The sequence below is a fragment of the Ictalurus punctatus genome, chromosome 1 (genome assembly GCF_001660625.3).
Source record: "Ictalurus punctatus breed USDA103 chromosome 1, Coco_2.0, whole genome shotgun sequence".
Classification (NCBI taxonomy): domain Eukaryota; kingdom Metazoa; phylum Chordata; class Actinopteri; order Siluriformes; family Ictaluridae; genus Ictalurus; species Ictalurus punctatus.
Genome location: NC_030416.2, coordinates 31,237,821 through 31,261,143, shown reverse-complemented (window position 1 = coordinate 31,261,143; position 23,323 = coordinate 31,237,821). Strand labels below are relative to the sequence as shown.

General features: G+C 38.1%; 1 protein-coding gene across 3 annotated transcripts in view; it reads left to right on the top strand.

Moving 5' to 3' along the window:
* LOC108276674 (RALY RNA binding protein like) overlaps positions 1-23,323 on the top strand; it is a 206,881-nt gene that overhangs the window by 162,934 nt on the left and 20,624 nt on the right. For 2 of the 3 annotated variants that reach the window (XM_053683895.1, XM_017488602.3), the window contains exon 3: positions 22,317-22,392. In XM_053683895.1, the coding sequence (XP_053539870.1) occupies positions 22,317-22,392 (76 nt within the window). Of the gene's footprint in view, positions 1-8,928; positions 9,086-22,316; positions 22,393-23,323 lie in introns of those variants that run through there. The other variant, XM_047158351.2, reaches the window with a different exon arrangement.

Genomic DNA, 23,323 nt, shown 5'->3' with positions numbered 1-23,323 from the left:
ATGATATTGTTCGTTTCCGATTAACCGGTATCACACTCTGTAAACAAAACCATTATATCAGTTATAGTGAACAAAAGAAACTTGGGACCAGAATAGTTTGGTATAATAACAACTAAAAAATAAATGTAAGATTGTTTCTGATACATCTTTACAAAAACAGCATAATGACAAAAACCCTTCTTTAAACTTACTAATAAAATAATTACATGGATAATACCTATTTATTATTTTAAAGTGAGTTTCTTTGACTTTATTATCAGACCACAGATTCTGAATAAAAAGGAAGGATAATCCTGTTTCCACTTCACCATTGCCTTAGGTGAAACGCTTTTTTCTTTGATTAAGATTTTTCTAATATAACGGTTATTAATTTTTTTTTATTCCTGATTGAAAGGCCCCCAACATTGAGATCTAGTAGAGAACCAATTACAAGATTATACATCTTTTCATTTTTAACAAGGTGAAGTAGTTTCAGCAGAAATACAACAAAGGAGTTTTCTTATTCTTTTGGGGATACATTTATCCCAGAATTATTAACAAATTCAGTGTAATTATATTGGTCACCTGATTGATTTATTAAGTCTGTAACAAAAAATGGAATCTTTGTTAAACCAATCGCTCCCTTAAATATATATATAATATAAATTATATATTATATATCTATATATATTGATTACTACAAAAAACACAGAAGTGGGGAGAAAAATTTTGTTTGTAGTCTAATTTCCACGCATCTAAAGCTTGTTTGTGAAAGTTAGACAACTTAACAACTTAACCCTAAGACCACCATATTTTTTAAAAGATTAGATTGGGGATGAAGAAGCATAGGAAATTATTCTCATAAAGACAATGCTTGATCCAGTTCATTTTGAAGATATTATTAATAGTGTTAAAATCTAAAGCATGCCCTGTCTTGCCTCTCCAGATAAATTTTAAAAATTTTGTCAATTGTGTCTACACATATTAGAGTCTACATAAACGGATAATCATAATAATACAATACATGACCTTGAATAGATCAATTTCTTTGGAGCCAACAGTTAAAATATTTCTCTTTTTTTTTTGTAATTTTATTTTTATAATTCTCTCTGAAGCTGATTTGCTAATTACTATACCCAAGTGTCTAACTACCTGTTTAACCTGTATTCCAGATATGCATGAATCATCTAAGTGTTGAACCGCCATAATTGCATTCTTAGATTGATTCACTGATAGACCGGAGGCATCAGAGAACAGTTTAAGTGTCTCCAGAATAACGAGGACCTGAGCTTTGTTCTTCAGAAATAAACAAGTCTCATCGGCAAGTTGTCTAATAGTTAAAGTGAGATCTCCTATCTCAATACCTTTAATTTGGGAGCAATGTACAGTGTAAAGATTTACTAGCTACTAATAAAAATAGAATGGGGAAATAGGGCAACCCAGGGGCGCCGTAACGGGGGGAAAGATTAGGATGATTCTAAGGGCCCTGGTCAGACAAGGGGCCCAGCAGAACCCCATACTTTAATGTATGATTTTGGTGTTTAAATGGCCTCTTTGCACAATAATCTATTAAGAAGCACGCTATAATGAATCCCCTCAGACTGTGCCAAGTGCAGGTGTGTGTCCCCTTAAGATGTTTGTGGATTATTCAGAAACACGGTGCTTGACAGTTGTGAGTCGTTACACACATCGGGTAGATGGCAGGAGATGGAGCAGACAAAATCGGGATACCAAAAGAAGAAAGAAAAACACGAAAAAGAGGAGAGAGCAAGATGGGGAAGACAGCTAGTCACCCAGTATGTTTTTTTTTTTTTTTTTTTTTTTAAAGGTGATTTATGTTCCCAGTCTTGTGCTATGATTCTGAAGCTAGCCCGTTTGAAGCTGTTATAATTAACATCAAACAGAAATTCTATCAGTTACTCCCCCTGATGTTTATCCTTGGAATTTGGAACACAATATTTTCCAAGAATGTATGTTTTTCCACGCAGCTGAGCAATGGAGCACTGAGCTTCAAAAAGGACGGAAAAGCACCAAGCGACAATAAAACTAGTCCAGTGTTGTATATATTCAAGCTTTCTGAAGCCTTGCATTAGCTTTCTGTGAGGCATCTATCGAAATTCAGTGTAATCAAATAAATCCGCTTTGATTGTCCCAAATAATTTTATGAGAGAAGTGTTGTTGTAATGATGACTGAATTGTTTGTTTGAGTCAGTTCATTTCAATGAGTTGGAGAATCCCTTTGATAAAACCAGTCTAAATGATTCATTCACGAATAGAACCGATTTGATTTTCGAGTTCAACACTCTGATTCAATGATCCTGACACTGTTTTAGCTAATTTCCACATTTCGTTCTGGAACTGCTTGTGTGAGAAATGTATTATTCATTCAATGAATAATAATAATAATAATAATAATAATAATAATAATAATAATAATAGTAAAGTTCATTGTTCTTGGTACGTGTGGAATAAGAAATTACAGGTCGACAGCTTATAGTTTCTATAGTGTCTGTGTATGAGAGAGAGAGAGTACAATGGTGTTAATTACTTGTACTGTATATATAGTTATTTATTTATAGTTATAAATACATAATTTCAGTTAATTTAAAAAACTGTTCAAATAGTTATTTATAGTCTCTTATTGAATATGCAATAATTGTTATGCTTATTGATAATGATTGTTTTTACACGTGGCAATAAGAAAAGATAATTGGGTGGTGTTGGCTTGGGGCCCGGAGTACAAATTACTCTCGGGGCCCAGAAACTCTAGCGGCGCTCCTGTTCACCGCTCTAAAACACAGAAACAACATTCTATGCATTTTAAAGGTTATTGAAATGTATTTTAAAGGCTATTTTACATTGTTAAAATTGTTCCGATTGTTAGTCTGCGCGTTCTAGCGTTTAAGACACTGTTTGAAATGGCTGACGTTTTAGCAAGAATGCAACCTAGTCATCAATTATAACATTTGGGACAGATGCTAAATCTTTGTGATAGTCCCAGCTGTTCATTGCAGCTCTGGTTTGTGAGTAAACAAAGTCTGTGCCAGAGAATCTCAATATGTATTCTGTTTCACACAACGACTTTTGCTTTAGAAGATAAAACACTGATGAATGTGTTTACAAAATTCATTACTCAAAAAATAGCAAGTAAGTGTAGCATATCCACTTATGGTGAAACAGACTATCTGTCTTTTAGGTCTTGTTCTGTGGATTAATATGCCTCTCTGTGCTGAAATTGATGTGAAACACTTGCAGTTGAAATGGAAATTGGTTATTAAATGTCCTATTACAGTGATTTAGCTATAAAAAGAAGCACTAAGAGTGCAGAATTGCTCTTCACCATAGTGCAGGTGGATGTAAAGCTAATAAAAGCTATTTCGTATTATGTGGATGGAGAAGAGAGCCTTTTTGTAATCATTTCATCGCAATTAATTTTTTGCGATAGATAACACAACTTTATTTTATGTAGCGTACTTCAATAGTCATGAAACAATCTGTGCATACAGTACTAGAGATGTAACTTGCTGGAAAGGTTCACAGGACATCTAGTTGAGATTAAAGGTGTGTAATTGGGATCCTATGCAATGCAACAAAATGTGGTAGGTTTTACTTTCATGCAGGCACGAGTGAGCGGGAAGATATGAAGCTCAGGGGACAAAAAAACCCATGTTCATTATTATGATTTTCTTTGTTATATGGGCAGTGGAGCTTAGTGGCTAAAACGTTAGACTTCTAATTGGGTGGTCATGAGTTCAAATCCCCTCACAGCCTCTGCTGGACCCTTAACCCTCAACTGCTGAATTGTATAACTGAGATGAATGTAAATTGCTCTGGATAAGTACATCTGCCAAATGCTGTAAATGTAAATTATGAATGTGCAGTGCTACTCATTCATTCATTCTTAGTTTGAATTAGGCTAATCGTTGTTAATATTTTGGGAAATAACCAAAATATACCAATTAAATTAATTAGAAAATATCAAGAGCAGGTACAAATGAAAATAATACTTGCGTGAGCAGAACAGTCCTGTGCACATTTTTAGTTGAGAACTGGAGTGATGTAGCTGAGTTTGAGGAACTAATCTGTGAGAGCCACAAATCACACAGCGTGCTGACAGGACGATGCTACCTCTGTTTTTATTTCCAGTGTCTTCCAGTGTTTGCATCTATACAGATTACCGAGGCAGATATACAGAGACAGTTACAGATATGGATATTTAGAGTACTAATCAGCCAATGATAGTGTTATTGTGTTATACCCCTAGTACAAACGAGAAATTTACACCAATCAGTTTGATGTAGTGCATGGCAGTGAAGTTTACGCCAGTAAGCTTTAAAGTATATCATTATACAGTTGGACACTGTATTAAGCATGCAGAAATCAGGCATAAATTGGCGAATACGAAGTACAAGTACTGGACAAAACAACAGAAACACCACAAAAAGGACCCTAAGTTGGAAGAGACTAAATCACAATTACAAACACAGCTACAGCACGTAGCCTACGTATTTCCGGTGAAATCTGAGGGCGCAAAGAAGCTTCCGGTCTGTATTCAGCCACAGCGTAAGTGGCTGAATCTGAACCAGTCGCCATCTTTTGTCAATGAACGATTCATATAAAATAATATTTACACATTTTATTGTTGTAATATCACATATTAAATATATCACACTAATATAATACAAAATTTAATTAGTTATGAGTTCCAGAAAGTTTAAATACATCCGACGTGTGGGTGTTTGCTGTGTCCCGTATTATGAGGCTTCCCAGAGGTTTAACTCTGTGCTGATTTTTCACACTTTTCCCCTGGATAAAGACACTCGCAATAAGTGGATTCACAGTATTCGACGTTAGGATTTTAACATAACTCCTGACAATAGAGTCTGAACTGTTTGAAACAGAGTTTTAAGGTGGATTATGCTACATGACAAGGGAATCATACACCAAACGACTAAAGATCACTTACATTCTGACTATCATGTGAAGTCAATCCTATCACAGACATATGACAGATGTAAACAAACGTAGATCACCAAGAGCTCTATTGCTCTTGCAATAGTATAAAATAATATATCTCATATAGATAAAAATAAATTTATATATATATATATATATATATATATATATATATATATATATATATATATATATATATATATATATATATATTTATATATATATCATTGCTAAAAAATCAGCATAAAAATCATGCAGCATTATTCATCCTTTTGACCTAGATTTGCTAGTAGACAATAGCATTATAAAACTCACCCTGAAAGTTGTTGATGTAACTTGTAAGCCCTTCTCCATTTTACTAGACGGCGTGACAGCTGACAGCCTCACAATATGACGGACATCAATAACGTTAATCCGGGGAAGTTCTTGTAAGCAGCAAGTGTAAAAAGTCATCTTTTCTTCAGTCATTGTGACAACTCTAGGTAAAGAACAATGGCTTCCAGAGAAAAAACGCAGCAGTGACCGTGCATAGAGTCAATTATATTACATTGATTGGCAACAAACTATATGTGTCAGTTTGACAATTAGCATTTTGACATGTGAGATTTTAAAGGAAACTAAAGGAGCTTGAGATTCTGAAAGTGCAGTCACAAAAACTGGACACTTATTTAATGTTTCAAGGGGAACTGTCTCCAAAGTAATGGTAGCGTATGTGAAACATGGACAAACAACATCAACAAAGAGGAATAGCTGTCACAAGTTGAAGCTCCGTAACAGAGAGAGAGATGGGCACTTTACATAATAGCTGCCGAATGCCTTAAAAGTACAGCCTTGACGATAACAATAGAATTGAATGTGCACCAGTATGACCCAGTCTCAACAAAACCTATAAAGCTGGAATTCAAAGCAGATCTGCCATTTGGAGACCTTTTGTATCAAATGTCAATGCATGAAGAAGTACAAAAGCTGGACCCTGGGTTGTGGTATAAAGCAGTATGATGAGTCTGATGAGTCAACATCTACATGGATTTGCAGTATGTTGGAGAAAGCCAATGGATGCTTTTGACACACAATGTCTGTTAGTTACAGTTGTCAGTCCATAATGTTTTTGGCAGCCATCTGGTGGAAATCATTATGTACATTGATTGCTTTGCTAAAAATTATTAGGCAATTTTACAGGACAAGGTGCACCCTATTGTGTAAGCACTCTTTCTTGATAATGTTCCCATAGATAGGTGATTAAGGTGTTTACATGAGTCGCTTTTAGAAAACTGCAGTCATGTTCCCGTTTTACATGTTATAGATCATAATTAGATTAACAGTGCTGCCGTGTGTGATCGTGTCCTGTCGCAAAATGCAGTGAAAACTCCCACATCACACTCATAATGTGATTAAGGTGTTTACATGTCTGTAATACACATCCATAATGTGACTAAAAAACAGGAGTACTCCACCTGTCTTAATTAGATTATTGCTTACTTCAATTATGACCTTAATTAGATTAAGGTAAGTAAAAATTGCTGTTTACATGGTAGTTTCTGAATTAGAGTATGGCCTTAATCGGATTAAGAGTGGATTATTGTTGTCCATGTAAACGCAGCTAATGATTCAAAAGCAGGTTGATGAAGTCAGTTCTTCAGATTTAACATCACTGAACTGTTATGGGAAGTGCTGGATCACACACTTCAATGCAGACAGATATCCACATCCTTCATCAATCAAAAAAAAAAAAAAAGAATATTGATATTAATATATTTTTATGGGTTTGGTTATTTGGTCCACCACTGCTTTATCTTTTATGTAGAAATTATCTGTTTCTATTGTACATAGCCATGTTAATTGTATGTTGGATGTGATGGGGCTGGGAACATGTGTCAACAGCAGCCTATCACAGGATGATAAGCATCTGTGGTTTCCTCATCCACACCAACACATGAACAAATTCTGCTGACTTTAAAAAGTTTTTCAAAATTGCTCTTTCATGGTGGACCGAAGACCAAGAGTGGAAAAAACCTTTTACATTTATCCGTCTTAGTGTAGACAAGATCTCAGTTTATCAGAAAATAATCATTTGTTGTCAAAGTGATGTTGCAGTATGATATACTAAAAGCCTTGGTTTCACTAAAACATGGCTCGAACCTTGAGCTTTAACTCCAAACATTAAATTCGTGGTTTATCATTCCAAGAAATCATTTAGCTCACAGTTTTTGTACTATATAGAATCACTCCAGTAAAAACCTCTGGTGCAGCCCTAAACATTTCGTGTTTTTTAAGCGGAGCTTCCAGGAAGCTGTATGATTTAGAGAAAATTAATTCACTTATCCTACAAAGTGCTACTGAATATTATTCACTTGGCTTTCACTCTTAATTCTGGTCAAAAGAAAGTCATCCAAATCTAAAGAGATGCCAAAAGCGCAATTCATATAAGCACACATCCTCCTTTCCCATGTCTCCTTAGCAACACATCTCCCAGTGGAAGTGAATGCAAAATAAGAGATTTATCTTTACCGGTCTCTGTGATAAGGATCTTATAGGATTTTTACTCACTTTGACCTTGAAACCCAGATCACAGTAGAAGTTTCTGCATTTTAATTTGCATGCAAATTATTAATAATTTAAAATATAACTGCTTTATTATGGTCAGGGTTGCAGTGGATCTGGAACAGGGTTGCCTATCCCTGGAACAGTGGGCATGAGGTGGGAATACATGCTGAATGAGAGTCCAGCACAGAGCAGCATGCACACACACTCATTTACACCTAGGGGCAAATTAGAGTAATCAATCCACCTACTGGCATGTTTCGGAGATGTGGGAGGAAACCAGAAAACACTGTGTGAACAAGACGGGAACATGTAAAACACAGAGACAGTAACCTTAGCATCTTAGCTCAGGATCGAACCCCAGACCCTGGAGCTGTGAGGTGGCGACACTACCTGCTGCTTTTCACATTTGTTAGCGTTCTCCATTGGATTTCACATTAATATGACATTGAACAATTGAGTTGGGAAAGGCTGGCTCTTTTGTTTTTAGGAGCTAACAGCAAAATCTGTAATGTAATATAATTTGCCATTATGGTTGAAATTAAACACCATTATAACTGTGTGAGAAATATCATGCTGTGACATCATATCATTAGACTACTGCTAACGTCTCACTGATGTAGTGAAAAGTGTTCATTTCGCCTATCTATGGAGACTTTTGGGACACCTTGTATTTACTATAATTCTATCAAGGCAATGTTAGTCACTATACCCTGCTGGGGGGGACCCAGCAAACAATAGAAACCCTCACAGAATTTGTAATGGTCTTACTTTCCAGCATTTGGCAAATGCTCTTATCTGGTGTTTTAATAGTTATAATAGGAATAGTATTAGTTTTAATGGAAACTGTAATGGTATCTGTGGGTCCATACTGGTAATTTGTTCCCTTCTATATCTTGGAATATTACGTCTAGCGGATACCATTAAAGACCAGTAATGGTAATGGTTTCAATGGTTAGCTGATGGTTTGTAATGGTATATGTAGTGGAACCCATTAGAATGTCTGTGATGGTTTACATATTATTTTGTCAGCAGGGTGGTTATATAGGCTAGTATATAACTAGTGTATCAAAGTAGCACACCTGTGGTATCTATGATAATCTGTGGTTGCTGAAAGTGAGTGAGTATTAGTAAGAAGAAGAAGAAGAAGAAGAAGAAGAAGAAGAAGAAGAAGAAGAGATAAGAATTTACTGTTATTCTACAGAGTGTCCCAAAAGTCTCCATACGTAGGGGACTATGTACACCAGCACCACTTCGTTGTTCCTTCATCAGTGGATGTTCATGGACGTTCACAGTTGAGTATCATTGCTAGTAGATTAATCCAATGTTTTGTCACACCTTGCGGTGTGGTTGTTGAGGTTTGGGAGGTAGTCAAAACCACATCAGTGAAACCTCCCCCCCCCTATTCGGACGGGGACAATGGTACGGTCCGCAGAGGCGAGATGGCTCGTCTCGTCTCGGCTTTGGAAGAACGGATCTGTTCGAGGGGAGACTGAGCTGCTGGAAATCTCCGTTACTTACTTACAGCGCGTGAGGGAGGAGTCGCGAGCCGTCAGTCTGGATCCGTTTACAATGACCATGTACAAAGGCAAGCGCCGCCATCAGCGATGTAAGTTATTCAGCGACCGGGAACTTTTATAAATATAGGGAGAGAAATACTTCGGGTGGAATAAACCTCTATAGTGTTTCTACCTGTATGAACAGCGTAGGTGTTAATGCAACACTGTAGGAGTGCATTCAACTCTCAGATTTTTCTGTTATGCAGTTTCATATTAAAATGTACTAATCCTTGCTTTACCTCTTCACGTGATTGGACAGCATGCAACATTTTGAATCCGTGCATGACAGATTAAAATATTGATTAATACTGATGTGCATGGTGTCATTTTTGAGCTGACTTGCATGCACCCCTGCACAGTAAAATGCTTGCTCACCTAGTGACCATCATTAAGTTTATTTGTCCTCAAATGATCAATCAGTCACAGAAATCAGTGCAAATCATTCTTGACTCTACCTGTATCAGTGTAGCTCTTCGGCTCCTCTGTGATCCTTGATTTAGTGCTGCTGTGTGAAATTCTGCACGCATAGAAGAAGTTTTCTCACACATGCATCTATTTACAAACACTGTCATAGATCATTATCGAGATCATCCTGGATGCCCTGAAGAAAATATATTTACGGCGGAAAGAGACGTAAATTTGATTTTTAAGTTGTTGTTGTTGTTGTTGTTGTTGTGTGGATTTGCATGCAAATTACTTTTATGATCTGCAGCACCAGAGGTAATGGAGGTCACTCCTAAATGCACAGTGCTTTCTTCTTTCATTTGGTGCGAGGAACGGAGTGTATATGTTCCAGACGGAGACTAAAAAAAAATAATAATTTTTAAAATAAATCTTCTAATATTAAAATGGGTACAAACTATTTGTTTGGTGCATCTGTTTATTTCTTCTATTGCATATGTTTTTTGCTGGGTAAAAAAAAAAAAAATCTGTCAGGTTTAAATATGTGCATTGTTAGAAATATTTAAATTAAGGTTTTACTTCCAACAGAGATGCGTGCTAGTATTTTGCAGACAGAGAACTGCACTATTTTGTTGGTATTTGTTCTTTTACAGCAATAGTCTTCTGATTATATGCATTGTACAGATATCCTGCTTGAATTCATCATTCATAGCTTGCTCGTGCTTGCTGGAAGACTTTTCAGTATGTTTAAAAAAAGAGTATTGAATTTATTATTTTAACAAAAACCATAGTTGCTGACCTGGTTTCAAATAAAGGTGTTTTTTTCTTTTCTTTTCTTTTTTGCACCAGGATTTTTTTTTTTTTATCCTATCTGCACCACAATGTATTACAATGTTGGAAAGGACTACATTGTTTGGATTAAAATGAGGTCTAAATTCATTTTAATCTACATATTTATTTATAGAATAATAAATCATGGTGTTTTAATCTGTATCTTTTGGTAGTTTAAATGCATTTCTAATATAATGTAATCCAGAGGCAGGTTTAACATTGCAGATCTTACAGATAAGACCTTGAATACAAATGAGTAACACAGAGAGACTTGGTTTGGCAAAAATAAAAACTTAATATTCATTCCCACAGAGTTGTCTGTATTGTGCCAGGTGCTGTCATATTATCTTCCACGTCCCATTTAGTGCTATGGCCTCGGAGCTGTCTGTATTTCTACATTAGCCTGGCACCCTTCATCACTGCAGGATGGCACTCTAAAGAGTGGTGATGCTTTATGAACAATCCAGTCAGAGCAAATGTGTTTCCCTGGGCTTCCCAGGTCTCGCTGGGGCTCATCAGTGGGACAGTGTGTGTGTAGGTCGCAAATTCATCAAGTCTGCATCCAATCAAGACACACCAAAGACACATTCATACATATGTATTGATGAGACCAAAAATATAAAAAATGAATGCAGACTCCAGACTTTCGTCTGCTTCATGTCTCTAATGAGGACAGGGTTCTGAAATGGCACTCTTCTATTCCCGGTGGAGATCAGCAGCCTATTTGGAGCAACAAGTTTTGTTTTTTTCTTTTCACCGCTTTCCTCCTGTGTTGCTCTGTCTCTTAGATATAGAGCAGCACATTTGGACTAATCTTGCAAAGCCCTAAATCTTTTCAGTTTATAAGCCCAAATGAGGACAAATTGCTACATGTGATTATAAATCTTGATTAAAATGAAATAATGTTCTGGCTGGGAATCCCTGTGACCAATACTTTTAGTGAGATTATGCATCCATTGTTCTTGATTAAGGTGTGTGTGTGTGTGTGTGTGTGTGACAGTGAGAAAGAGAGAGAGAGAGAGAGAGAACGAGCGAGTGAGCTCAGCTCTTATGAATGAGCATAACCTCATTGTTATGCCATACTCAGACTCTGAAATGCTTATATTGCTTGGAGAATGGGAGAATGGGAAATCTCTCATGCCAGGTATTCAGAGCACTCTAATTCTGCCGTCTTGGTACAAAGAAAGCAATATCTTATTTTTAGCATGTGCACAGAGCCATTTCTGACACTTCTCAGCAGATTTTTTTTTTTATACCCAGATCGAACATTAGCTAAATTGTAAATATCAAAGCCTATCCATAATCCAGGTGTGTACAGCTTTAAATCAATTCAATTCCTTTCATCTGTTCTGTGGTCTGTTTTTCAGTTTTTTTTTGTACTTATTGCATCTCTTTGTGTGAGGCATCGTGAACCATGTCTCGGACCACAGAGCTTTTGGATTGCTGGTTTATCCAGCAGGATTTGGTAGTTGTGCTTCTGAGATCATGGATTATCCAGCAGGGTTTCATGGCTATCCGGGGATTTTGCAGCAGAACTGTCTCTCTGTGTCTCTCTAAAGTGGAGGAAAAAAGAGGACAAAACAAAACAGGCTGCACATTTTAACATTTTAATCACAGTGACAAGTTATGGTTTGCGTTCAAACATAAATTCTTTATTCTTGTAAACACAAACCTTTTCCTGTTAGTTTCACTGTCATTAATGAGTAACGTGCTGGATGATGAATAAGTGAGTAATAATCAGGAAGGTTAATGGGTTGAACATAAAATTGGTCTCCATATTTGTGAGGCTATGTAATGTTGGCTAATTGGCTGGTGTTAGATATCAGTTTTGTTTGACTCTGAAGCATTGAATGATGTCCATAATTTTGGAAGGATGAGGTAAACCCTTATTATACCCTAATAAGGTCTGACCAATTACCGTGCTCATTTCTGCTTCCCAAATGGCAAGACTGCACAAAATGCAATCCTATGAATCCTACTAATTTCATGCTTTATTTATTTGCTTAGCATATTTATAGCATTCAAAATATGAACAATTAATCATCTTAGTATGGCTGAGGCGCATTTTATTCTGAGTTAAAGGTGGGAGAGGTTGATATATAAATTGACTGAATATAATGTAACCTATTATAATATATTGTTAATTTCAATATCAAGAATTTCGTAATAATTATCGTTTTAGCCCTGCTGCACCATCATACAAAAATATCAGAGCTAAAAGACTCAAGTCAGTGTTACCAGTGTATTTAAAATTCAAACCACATAATACAACAAAGCAATCAAAAGGCATTGGAATGAGCATTAACAATGTCCACAGGGAGGATTTTTGTTTCACATCTCTATCTATGGGTGTGTTGCGTTATAAAACGATGAAAAGAACCTTTTTAACAATACACAGCCTTGTAAAAGCCTCGGTGTGTGTGTTTATTTTTTTCCAGATTTGCTTGTGTGTGAATGTATTTTCAAGGACTTTATTAGTGTCCTTTTATACCTTTCATTCTTCTGTATGTTCATGCTCAGGTTTATTCCACTCTCTGTTTCCTTGTATCTGATCTATGTGTGTATTTAAACCCATGTTGACCTGTATGAACCTGTTAGTGCTGGTGTTTACCTTTTTGTATTTGTCTCTGTTTGCTAGCACCTGCCTGTATCTGCCCGTGTCTGCCTATTCCTGCCCGTATCTACCTGTCTCTTCCTGCATTTCTTGGTGTGATTAAATGCCATTCGAACCCTAGGCAGTCGCCAGCCCATGCCACTCTGCTTTTGTTTGTATTCAGTGCATGCACGTCAGTAAACAGGTAGTTTCTTTTGCAGCTGTTCATGAATAAAATGGCTGTTTTTGAGCTCCTCAGAGACACGACGAAGGGTCTGTTTATATTGGAAATTTACTCAAACGCTAATAGTGTTGTATTTCTTTTTCTTTTTTTGATAGTGTAATATAAGGATGTTAAAAGTGTTTAGACATCGAACACCTTAAGGTCTTGATTTGAAATTAAAACATTTTCTGTGTAGTCTACACATAAATACAGACTTTTAAAATGACTACTGATTGCAGATCCTTGGTATGTAGTGTTGGCTCTGTGTGAGTTTAGTGTAAGATAGGCTTGTGTTTCAGAATGCACAGTAATACTACACAGAAATGTAAATGAGTACTTGCCAACACTGCCATTAATGTGTAGATCTGTCATAAGGAAACTGACACATAACCTTTTCTTTACCCTGAAGTGTCTGTACTAGGTTGTCTATATCATGGTCTTTAAATCATAATGCCACTCAAAAGTTTAGTGCTTTCTTTGGACACCTTGCCTTTTTCTGACATTTTCGGAGTATGCTATGAATTGCATTGAGCACGGACATGGCTTACAGCTTTGTAAGAGATATTTGGAGAGTGTAATGGGCAACCGGATCTCCTAGGAAATTCAAACAAATGTGAACAAGCAAGTCGATGGTGTTGGGTTTCCTTTGATTGCATGCAAATAAAGTCATAAGAAAAGGTACAAACATGATCCTTACACCTAACCCCAAATGCCAAAACAAACTATAAATTTTCAAGTGAGAGATCATGTTAGTAATCGAATAGTCTGCCTAGTCCTCTGCTCTGGATGCTACTGGGTCGAAAGGATGTTCAACCAGATCCACAATTCTCTGAGATGTGCTGCAGAGTGTCTCTGAGGAATGTTGGAAAAACACTGCTTGTTAGGACAACAGTTACGGCTAATCTTTTTTTTTTTTCCATTATTGTCACCCATGTATTAATAAGTCAAACTGAATAAGCATAACGATGCCATTTTACAGACAGCCTCGAGCACAGTGTGTGGGCTGCTGGCTTGCGGTTCTTCAAAACGCCATGTAAACATGCCCACTAAAGCTGGATTTATCAACTGTGGACAAAGTATTTCAGCAGACTGAACCAAGTATTTGCAGATAATTCTGTAGAAGAGGATCACAATTGGTCCAACAGAAACGTGTTCACTCTTTTGTCTAGAGTCATTCTCGTATGTTTGAATCTCGGCGATGGCACAGCCATCAGTGGCCATGAGTGAAACTCATGGGAATCATGGGAGTCTGTGAGCTCATGTATGCAGAAAAGGCGTAGTTAGCACTTTCCTCAGTGATGCAACATGACGTGCTACTATGGGGGCTTTCACGCTGGCAGTTTATTCCAAAACAGAGCACGGAGAACCTAAGACTGCCTGTAGGAGGTGATCTGAGTTTGTTTGCACTGGAACTGTGTCACCATTCCCGAGAATGTGAACGCATCTCATACTCATAAACTAACTTGCACGTGTGTTTTAGCCGATGACGACGAGTTATTAGTGTACGAGTTTTTGTTGTGTTTTTGATGATAAAGATGAATGCAAATGCACCGGGGTTCGATAGAATCAATTGAGTCTGAAACCAGACCAACACTGAACACTCAGATTCGGACCGCAGCAAACTTGCCCAGTGTGGAAAACCACTTAAGAAACAAAACAAAACCCTTCATATTGTTTTATTTATAGCCATAAACGTCATTAATGGTTAGACATTAAAAGATAACTGTTACTATTTAGTTACGTTACGTTCTTATCCAGACCAAGGAAATTCATGTAACCGGATTAGAAATTTTACCCGTCTTTCTGTTTATCTCTCTTTCTGTATGTCTGTTTCTATCACATCTCCATGGTCGGCTTCTATCTTTCCTCCCGTCTGCCTCCTGTTTGCATAATTAATTGTGCAGTTGTATTAATTAAGGCAAAAGGGAATCCTAGACAGGCGCTCTGATTTCTCATGATGTGAGCGCTGGAAGAACGTTAGAGTGTGTTATGTTGATGTATGGCCAGTGTGACAGTGATGTATATCAGCAAGGCAAGGGTGCATATTGGCAGCGTTGTGAGCGTGTACAGGACATGTTCCTGTCTCTCTGAAGGTTGCTGTGAGGAGAGAGGGAGACAGATTTACAGTTCATCATATTGCTCATGCAGTCCAAGGTGATTTTATTTTTTTTCTTAGCATTTGAAATGCATTGAGGTGTTAACTAGTTGAAGTGACATGCGGCTGTTAGAAAAGGCTAACTGAATGTCGGCTGTCCTGCCTTCTTGTGAGGAACGCGGCTGAGTGTTAAAATGGCATTCCGTCAGGCTGCACTTCTGTGATGATTGACTGAGATGCAATGTGACTGTAATGCATAAGGGGCCTGCATTTCCTTCGGTAGCCTACGTTTCGGGTGATGGTTGTCAAAACGTGATTTGTGCTTGGTGATTTTTTTTGTCTTGTCATGAAAGACCTTTCGGAAGACTAACACAAAGCGGGTTTTATTTTCGAAAGATATGAAATGTTTGTTGACTTCTGTGCATTCAAAAACTGTCCTGATGTGTTATGTGTATCATGCTAGTTCTTAAGCTGCAAATATACTTCATGTGGTGAGTGCATGCAGCTGCTAAGTGAGCGCCATTGTTCACATACTTGCTTGCATTTATTATGTACATCTGATTAAAAGCAATGTCCAATAGATGTGCCAAAGTCAAAACCAAAACATCTCTGTCTGGTTTCCAAGTCGAGCTGTAACGTTTACTGAGTTTATGCACAACAATTTTAAGCACACTGACAAGCTCAGTTTGTCTTTCAGACTTTCTGCCCTCATCGTGATTGTTGTCATGATCTGCATCTCATATCAAAAAATCTGCAACTCATATCTCGTACCTCACCTTACCCTCATGTTCAAAAATATTTATTAATCTAGAAAATCCAGAAGACTGGTACTCAAAACAGACCTCTGAGTAGATTTAAGAGCTTTTTAAAAACCAGTTGGGGACACAGCGTCACATTGCGCCATACTGCCTCCACTATGTACGCTGGAAATGCACCACACAGACGCATCACATTCATTTATGAGGATATGCACAAGCAATGCACCAAATGACTGCAGGATACATACGGTGGCCATCTTGTGTAGGTATTTGCACAGTTAACAATAAGTATAAATCAGCTCAAACATCTGTGTGACAGATATTTGGTGCCATCTTTGACATATACCTTTACTTATATACATATATACTATGAGTTATTATATTTTTAACATATGATAAATCTTACCTATGACATAGTAACAACAGGGTTATCTGAGCCTTAAGTAGAGACCTCAGTCAGTCCGGATCGGGAATAGCATCTCCAGCACTACCACACTGAGCACGGGGGCCCCCCAGGGCTGTGTGCTCAGTCCGCTGCTGTTCACTTTGCTGACTCACGACTGGGCAGCAATGTACAGCTTGAATCACATCATCAATTTGACATGACCGGTGACACGACCATGGTGGGTCTCATCAGCAAGAATGACGAGTCAGCATACAGAGACGATGTGCAGCGGCTAACAGACTGGTGCAAAGCCAACAACCTGTCTCAGAACGTGGACAAAACAAAAGAGATGGTTGTTGACTTCAGGAGAGCACGGAGCGACCACTCTCTGCTGAACATCGACGGCTCCTCCATGGAGATCGTCAAGAATACCAAATTCCTTGGTGTTCACCTGACAGAGAACCTCACCTGGTCCCTCAACAGCTCCATAGCCAAGAAAGCCCAGCCACATCTCAACTTTCTGAGAAGGCTGAAAAAAGCTCATCTCACACCCCTCATCCTGACAACATTCTACTGAGGAACTATTGAGAGCATCCTGAGCAGCTGCATCACTGCCTGGTTCGGAAATTGCACGTTATCGGATCACAACACCCTGCAGCAGATAGTGAGGACAGCTGAGAAGATTATTGGGGTCTCTCTTCCCTCCATCATGGTCAATTACACCACATGCTGCATCCGTAAAGCCACCAGCATTGTAGATGACCCCACACACCCCTCACACACACTCCACCCCCCTGCCGTCTGGAAAAAGGTACCGAAGCATTCGGGCCGTCACGCCCAGACTGTGTAACAGCTTTTTCCCCCAAGTCATCAGACTCCTCAATACTCAGAGACTGGACTGACACACACACACACACACACACACACACACACACACATACTCTGAACTGAACACCATCCCAATCCCATTGAAATATTTGCACATTCCTGCTTTTACTCTGTTTCACTTTCGCTGCTACTGTACTAAAAATATAATATTTCATTTATTGTCACTCTTCTACACGTTACCTATCTGCTACCACAATAACACAATAACTGCTATGTCCATATTTGCTATAAGCTAATCTGCTGAATACTCAGTCATTGCACGTTATGTTTACATTTATGCCATTTTTAAATTATATTGTCACTCCTTGGCACCTATCTTTTGCACTACCTGTTATATCAGACACTTCCACACTAGAACTGTGTACTGTTCGGCGCTACACTGTCACTTACTGTGCCTATTGTCCTGTTTTAGTAGTACTGTACTGTCCTGTGTTGTTAGCACACATCTGCACATGCACTTTATGTAGAAGTGTGTAGATCTTATTTAGTTCTGTGTCTCATTTGGTTAGTGTGTTGCTTTATGTAGCACCGTGGTCCTGGAGGAACGTTGTTTCGTTTCACTGTGTACTGTACCAGCTGTATATGGTTGAAATGGCAATAAAACCACTGAACGTGAACTTAAACCTACAACTTAAAAAGAGCTGATGCTGCCTTCTGACATTTTTTATTCTGACAGCTCTTCTGTGCCAGTCCCGTTGCGTTATGGGATAGCGTAGTATCCATTGGGTCCACACTGCAGAATCTCAGCAGAAGCAGTAGGTCATCCGAGTATTTCTCGCTCGAATACTAAGAATTCGGACATATAACACTTTTGGTGTACTGCTTTTCGCCTACTCTTTAGTTGGGTGGTAGAGATATGACGTATGCAGACATGATGTTTGCATCTTCATGATGCAACTGTACCTCAATGAAAACTGTCACAGATATCATTTTAACTTGACATCATCATTAATATAAACAGTTTTTTAGGAAAGCCTTTATAAATGTTCATGCAGGTTTATGTCAGTTATCATTAACGGCTTAGTTAGGTGCTACTGTATGTAGCCCAGTGAACACACAGAATGACATCAGCAAATTGTTCCAATTTTTAAGGAACATTTTTACTGCAAAAAGGGAGACAAACAGGAGTAAGCATGCGTCTCTTTTGCTTTCTATTATCACCAATGCATATCTTGGGCTTTGTAATGATGCAATGATTCTGGTTCTGGATTATCTCAGTGCTCCAGCCCGGCAGTGTTACCCCAGACGTGGACTGACAGCTTTGATTGGATTCATGGAGATGGCGATCTAGCAGTGGCACAGTGAGAGAGAGAAAGCGAGAGAGAGAGAGAGAGAGAGAGAGAGAAAGAGAGAGAGAGAGCATATGGCCTTGTCTGATTGCAGATAGAGAAATGTAGAAAGATAAGAGAACTCCTTGAGAATCGCCCATTCTGACCAGCCATCAACTTCATATTGAAGTGATGCTGGCTTTTATGTCCACTCATTCACACAATTCCTTATATCTCCTCAAGGCTTTTGCTCTCAATTCTATCACTCTTTGTACTCTCTCTCTCACTCTCTCCTCTCTCTCATTCTCATTCTCGCTCCCTGCCCCAGACTGTCACTTTTCTTGCCAACTCTTTCTCCCTGTCTAATACAATCTTCATCACTTTTCACTTTCTTCCAGTTTAATAATTTATCTGGCACTTGGCTTGTTGTGTCTAAGGACAGCTTGTTATATATTCCATTCTTAAGGATAGCAAATTCAGTGCAGAAAAAGAGCTCATTGCCTGTTTCTTGTTAGCATGGTGGCTTTCGATTTACGCATGCATGCCGTGTATGCATATTTCACTCCTCTGCTGTTTAATCAGTGTGCATCCTGTCACGTAGAGAAAGGGAGCTGATTGAAATGGATGTGTCTGAAATATTGTATTTAAATTTGGTTTTTTTTTGCTTGTTTGTTTTTTCCTGCAAAGTTTAAGATTAATATCAGGACAAGCTGGACTTAGATGACATTAGCAAAACGGAACAACTCGTCCTTCCAGTGCTGTACATGAAGCTGGCAGGGGTTGAAAGAGAGGTGGAACCCATTTTCCTCTGCACAAAGAAAGACAGGCAGAAAAAGACATGTGAATAGCAACAGTCCTGCTTCGAGCTCACAGGAGAGTCACAGATCCAAATTCGTCTGTCAAGCACCTGCTACTGGAGTTGATAATGATTAGTTATGCAATGCAACCTGCCTCCTACAATTCCTACAAACAGGCTTACTCGTCTACCTTTTTTTTAACTTACATTTATTTTTTGATTAGGGATACGTTCCACCATATAATTAAATATGATTGACAGTGTCATAATAATGACATGTAATCATATCCACTGCTTTTTAGTTTCACCCACAGAGAGCTCAACCCAAGGTCTGAGCAGGAACGTGTGTGTGTGTGTGTGTGTGTATTCAATATATCCATTAAAGCACTATCCCTGTGTTGTCTGTGTATTTTTCTTTCTCTCTCTGTCTCTCTCTCTCTCTCTCGCTTTCTTTTTTTTTTTTTTTTTTAGTGTGGCAAGCTCAGAGCTGATGCCCATGTGAATGGAGAGCTTTCATTTTTTCCCCTTCCCATAGCCCATAGCCTTCCAGGCTGCTCGGCTTTCAGCACCGCAGGTCTCCAGGCAACCGACAGAGCCGAGGCAAGCGCATTAATAAATATTCCTCACACTAACTGCAACTTCTCGCTCACTGCAATCGCAATGAACTAGCTAAAGTATAAGTAAGGTGCCGAGACGTCACCTAGCCTTGCACAGCCTTGTCTGTCTGTCTGTCTTGGTTCTCCCTCATTGCTTTTTCTTTTTCTATCTCTCTCACTCTGACACTATCTTTTTCTATCGCTTGCCATGTCTCTTTCTCAGCTCTCTGCCTTGATGGATACCTCTGCTCTGCTGAGCCTAGTACATGATACACACTGCTGCTGCTTCTGACAGCACAGTCAAACCTGCTTAAATCTGGACCTCAGTCAGATGCTTCAGCCAACCGAATCTAGTGGACAAGTACTCAGAGATTCAGCTCTGGGCAGTCGTGTGTGTTAAACCCTTTCTTCCACTTCTACTCATTACTTTTCTGTGCAACTTTAGCCACAGCTTTTGTTAGACTGTTTGTGTGGTCTTATTTACAACATATCACATTAAGTCGGATGTACTACACACCCACATCAGCACATTCCATTTCACTGGATGTGAAAATATGTGGTATTAATCATCACGGCACAGATCAACATGACTAACAGGATTACAGTGTTATTCTGAGCTGTTTAGAGCAGCTTCGTGTGTTAAGACAGAATTACAGAGCTAGTGGAAACAGACATAATGTCACATAACAGTAGGACACTTGCTCTTTTATTGTCATTTAAATTATGTCGTGTGTGTGTTTGTTTTTTAGTTCCAGATTTTAAAAAATGTTACTAGAACTAGAAAAGTGTAACATAGGCATACTTAGCATAATCCTATTTCTGTGCGGTTTGTACGAATGGAAAATGCCTTCATGGTCTTCTCCCATCAGCTGGTGGATTGCGTGCTGTATGTGGACCCAGTGGAGTATTTCAAATGAAGCACTTTAAAAATATATATATATATTGTAGCAGAGCCGATCAATGTATGAAAAAATGGCCCTGATACAAAGACTCCTTTTTATAAAACACGACGCATAATAACTTCTCTAGCAGATCGAGAAAGGCCGAATATTCAGAGATTTGTCATTTAAGTTATTCCATATGATCTCATTAATAATCCGACAACATGGCTTGTTCAAAAGAAAAACTCTACAGTGAAAACTGAAAGTTTAAAGATGATTAGAAAGTACTTCTTTAATTTTACTCATCACTTCAGAGTGAGAATGTGAAACGCCAGTGTGGAACAAATTATAGTCACTTTAGCTTCAGTTTCTGTTCACATACACCAAATATGCTTTAACTCCTACAGTATGTGCTCTTGTCCAGTTTAACCGCTTGGGTATTAATGAGTAATATGGAAATGCACTCTTGCCCTTTAAGGCATAACTTAGTTACGAACAATGCTAGCATTAGTGTTACTCATCACAGTAATCACTATCTAGTAATGTTAGATTGTAAATCTATTAATATTGTAATTCTAAACGAACCGAATGAGTTTGATTCTGTGCCTATCGAGCTACATGGCAAATCAGTCCATAAAGGATCTCATGGATTTTTTTGTGGTTGTTGCGGCCAAAAATGCTTGATTTTGCTGCGGATTTTTTTAAAACGTGCGATGCAGTTTTTTGTGATTTTTTTTTTTTTTTTTTCCAGAAAACTAAGAAAATTGGCGAAATTGCAATGACATGAAATTGCCTTTCACAGTGATGTTTGCTGGTAAATGAGTCCTTTTAGCTATACTCATGTTCAAAGCACGTGAAGAGGGCTTTGGCTGAATGCACGTTGTGATGAGGTCACATGGAGCGCCTTGGACCAGATCGCCGGTAATTTTTAGAAATCACAAACTCTACCAAATATTGAGGAGTTTTCTTGATTCTGCAATCGCAAAATTGCGAAACCCTGGAGGGACTGGCAAATTAACGTAAACATACCTGTGGTGCCGTGTTGTGCCTCAGTTCAGCACTGTTGTGAGAGCCTTGCTACTCTTTCCCCGCTCTCATGTCAAAGAGTGGACACAAGTGAAACACAAACAAAAAATCAGAAGTGCAAAAAGAATGGCGTAATCACAAAGTAAAGGTGGAATTGGAAAAGAAAGTAAAACTGAAAAGTAAAAAGTTGTATTGCAAATAAATGGTGAGCACAGAAGTGCTGCTATGGGAAAACATCTCTCAATTCCTTGATTATTTTATCGATATTTAAATATGTTTGCAACTGATGCATTGTCTTTTCATTATTGACTTTTTCTGATGCTATTAAAGTCCTAAATTTGACTCCATAGTTTTCATCATGAAAATCATAAAAGTGTTTCTTTCTACATTACCAGTTCTGCTAGATAAGAGGCCATTCAGAGAGCTAGGCTGTGCAATCACTGCACCAGTGCAAGAAGCTGTCGATTGGAGTGATAGAGTTTGAGACGGGTGTAAGTGTGTAATCATGCTGTAACTCTCTTCTGTCTCTTTCTCTTCAGATATCAACATGGCTGGAGAGCCCAAACCATACAGGCCTAAAGCTGGCTCTAAAAGACCCCTCTCTGCCGTATACAGGTGAGTGCTTATTTCTCAACAGTCAGCCAGATTCACAAAGGCAGCTCTTTGTTCTTATAGATGGCTCATAGCTCAAATTTTATCAGTTGTTTTTTGTTTTTACCTGTTTTTACTGGCTCCTCATAAATCAAATTTTATCTGTGTTTTTTTGCTGTTACATCTTCTGGAAGCACCTCATAAATCACATTTTATCCTTTTTTTTTCTTTCTTTTACTTTCTACGTATTTTGAAAGCTCATTTTCAATTTAGTAATGCATGGGTGAAATTACTAAGGCAATTATTAATGCTTTAAAGCATCCTCTTTTTTTTTCTTTATTTGTCCTGAAAAAGCTCTGATGTATGATTAGGCCTAATTTAACATCGCTATGATTAATTAATTCAATTCAGTTTTCTTTGTATAACATTTTTAACAATAGCCATTGTCATTTACCTGAGCAAATATCCACTAGCGCGGTCTTCTGCATTAGTATAGGATGTCATCTGTAATGTTTGACTTTGAAAACTGGGATTTATCTCCGTGAGAGGAGTGAGAAGGACAGATTAGCATCGCAGATAGAGTTAACGGAGTAAAACTAGTCAGCACTTTTTGTTACTCATCAGAATCAGATAATACAGAAGCTGTGTGTCTTTGTCTTGCTTTGTTGCATGATTATCTACAGCAATCTATTCTCACATTTGCTGAAGCTGCATTTGAGTACCATTTTGACAATTTTGTGCGTAGAGATTACCGTAAAACACTTTTGCTTAACGTTTTGCCATGATCAGCGTGAGAAGAGGAAAATTGTTGGACAGGTAGAGATTCAAGTTCAGATACAAGGGCAAGACACTATGCATTCACTGTTGTGATGTCAAACTACTAATAGACAGACTTATACTTGGATTCTTCAGAAAGGTTGCCAGTTACAGACTGTTTTGCTTCATGGAAAATCAA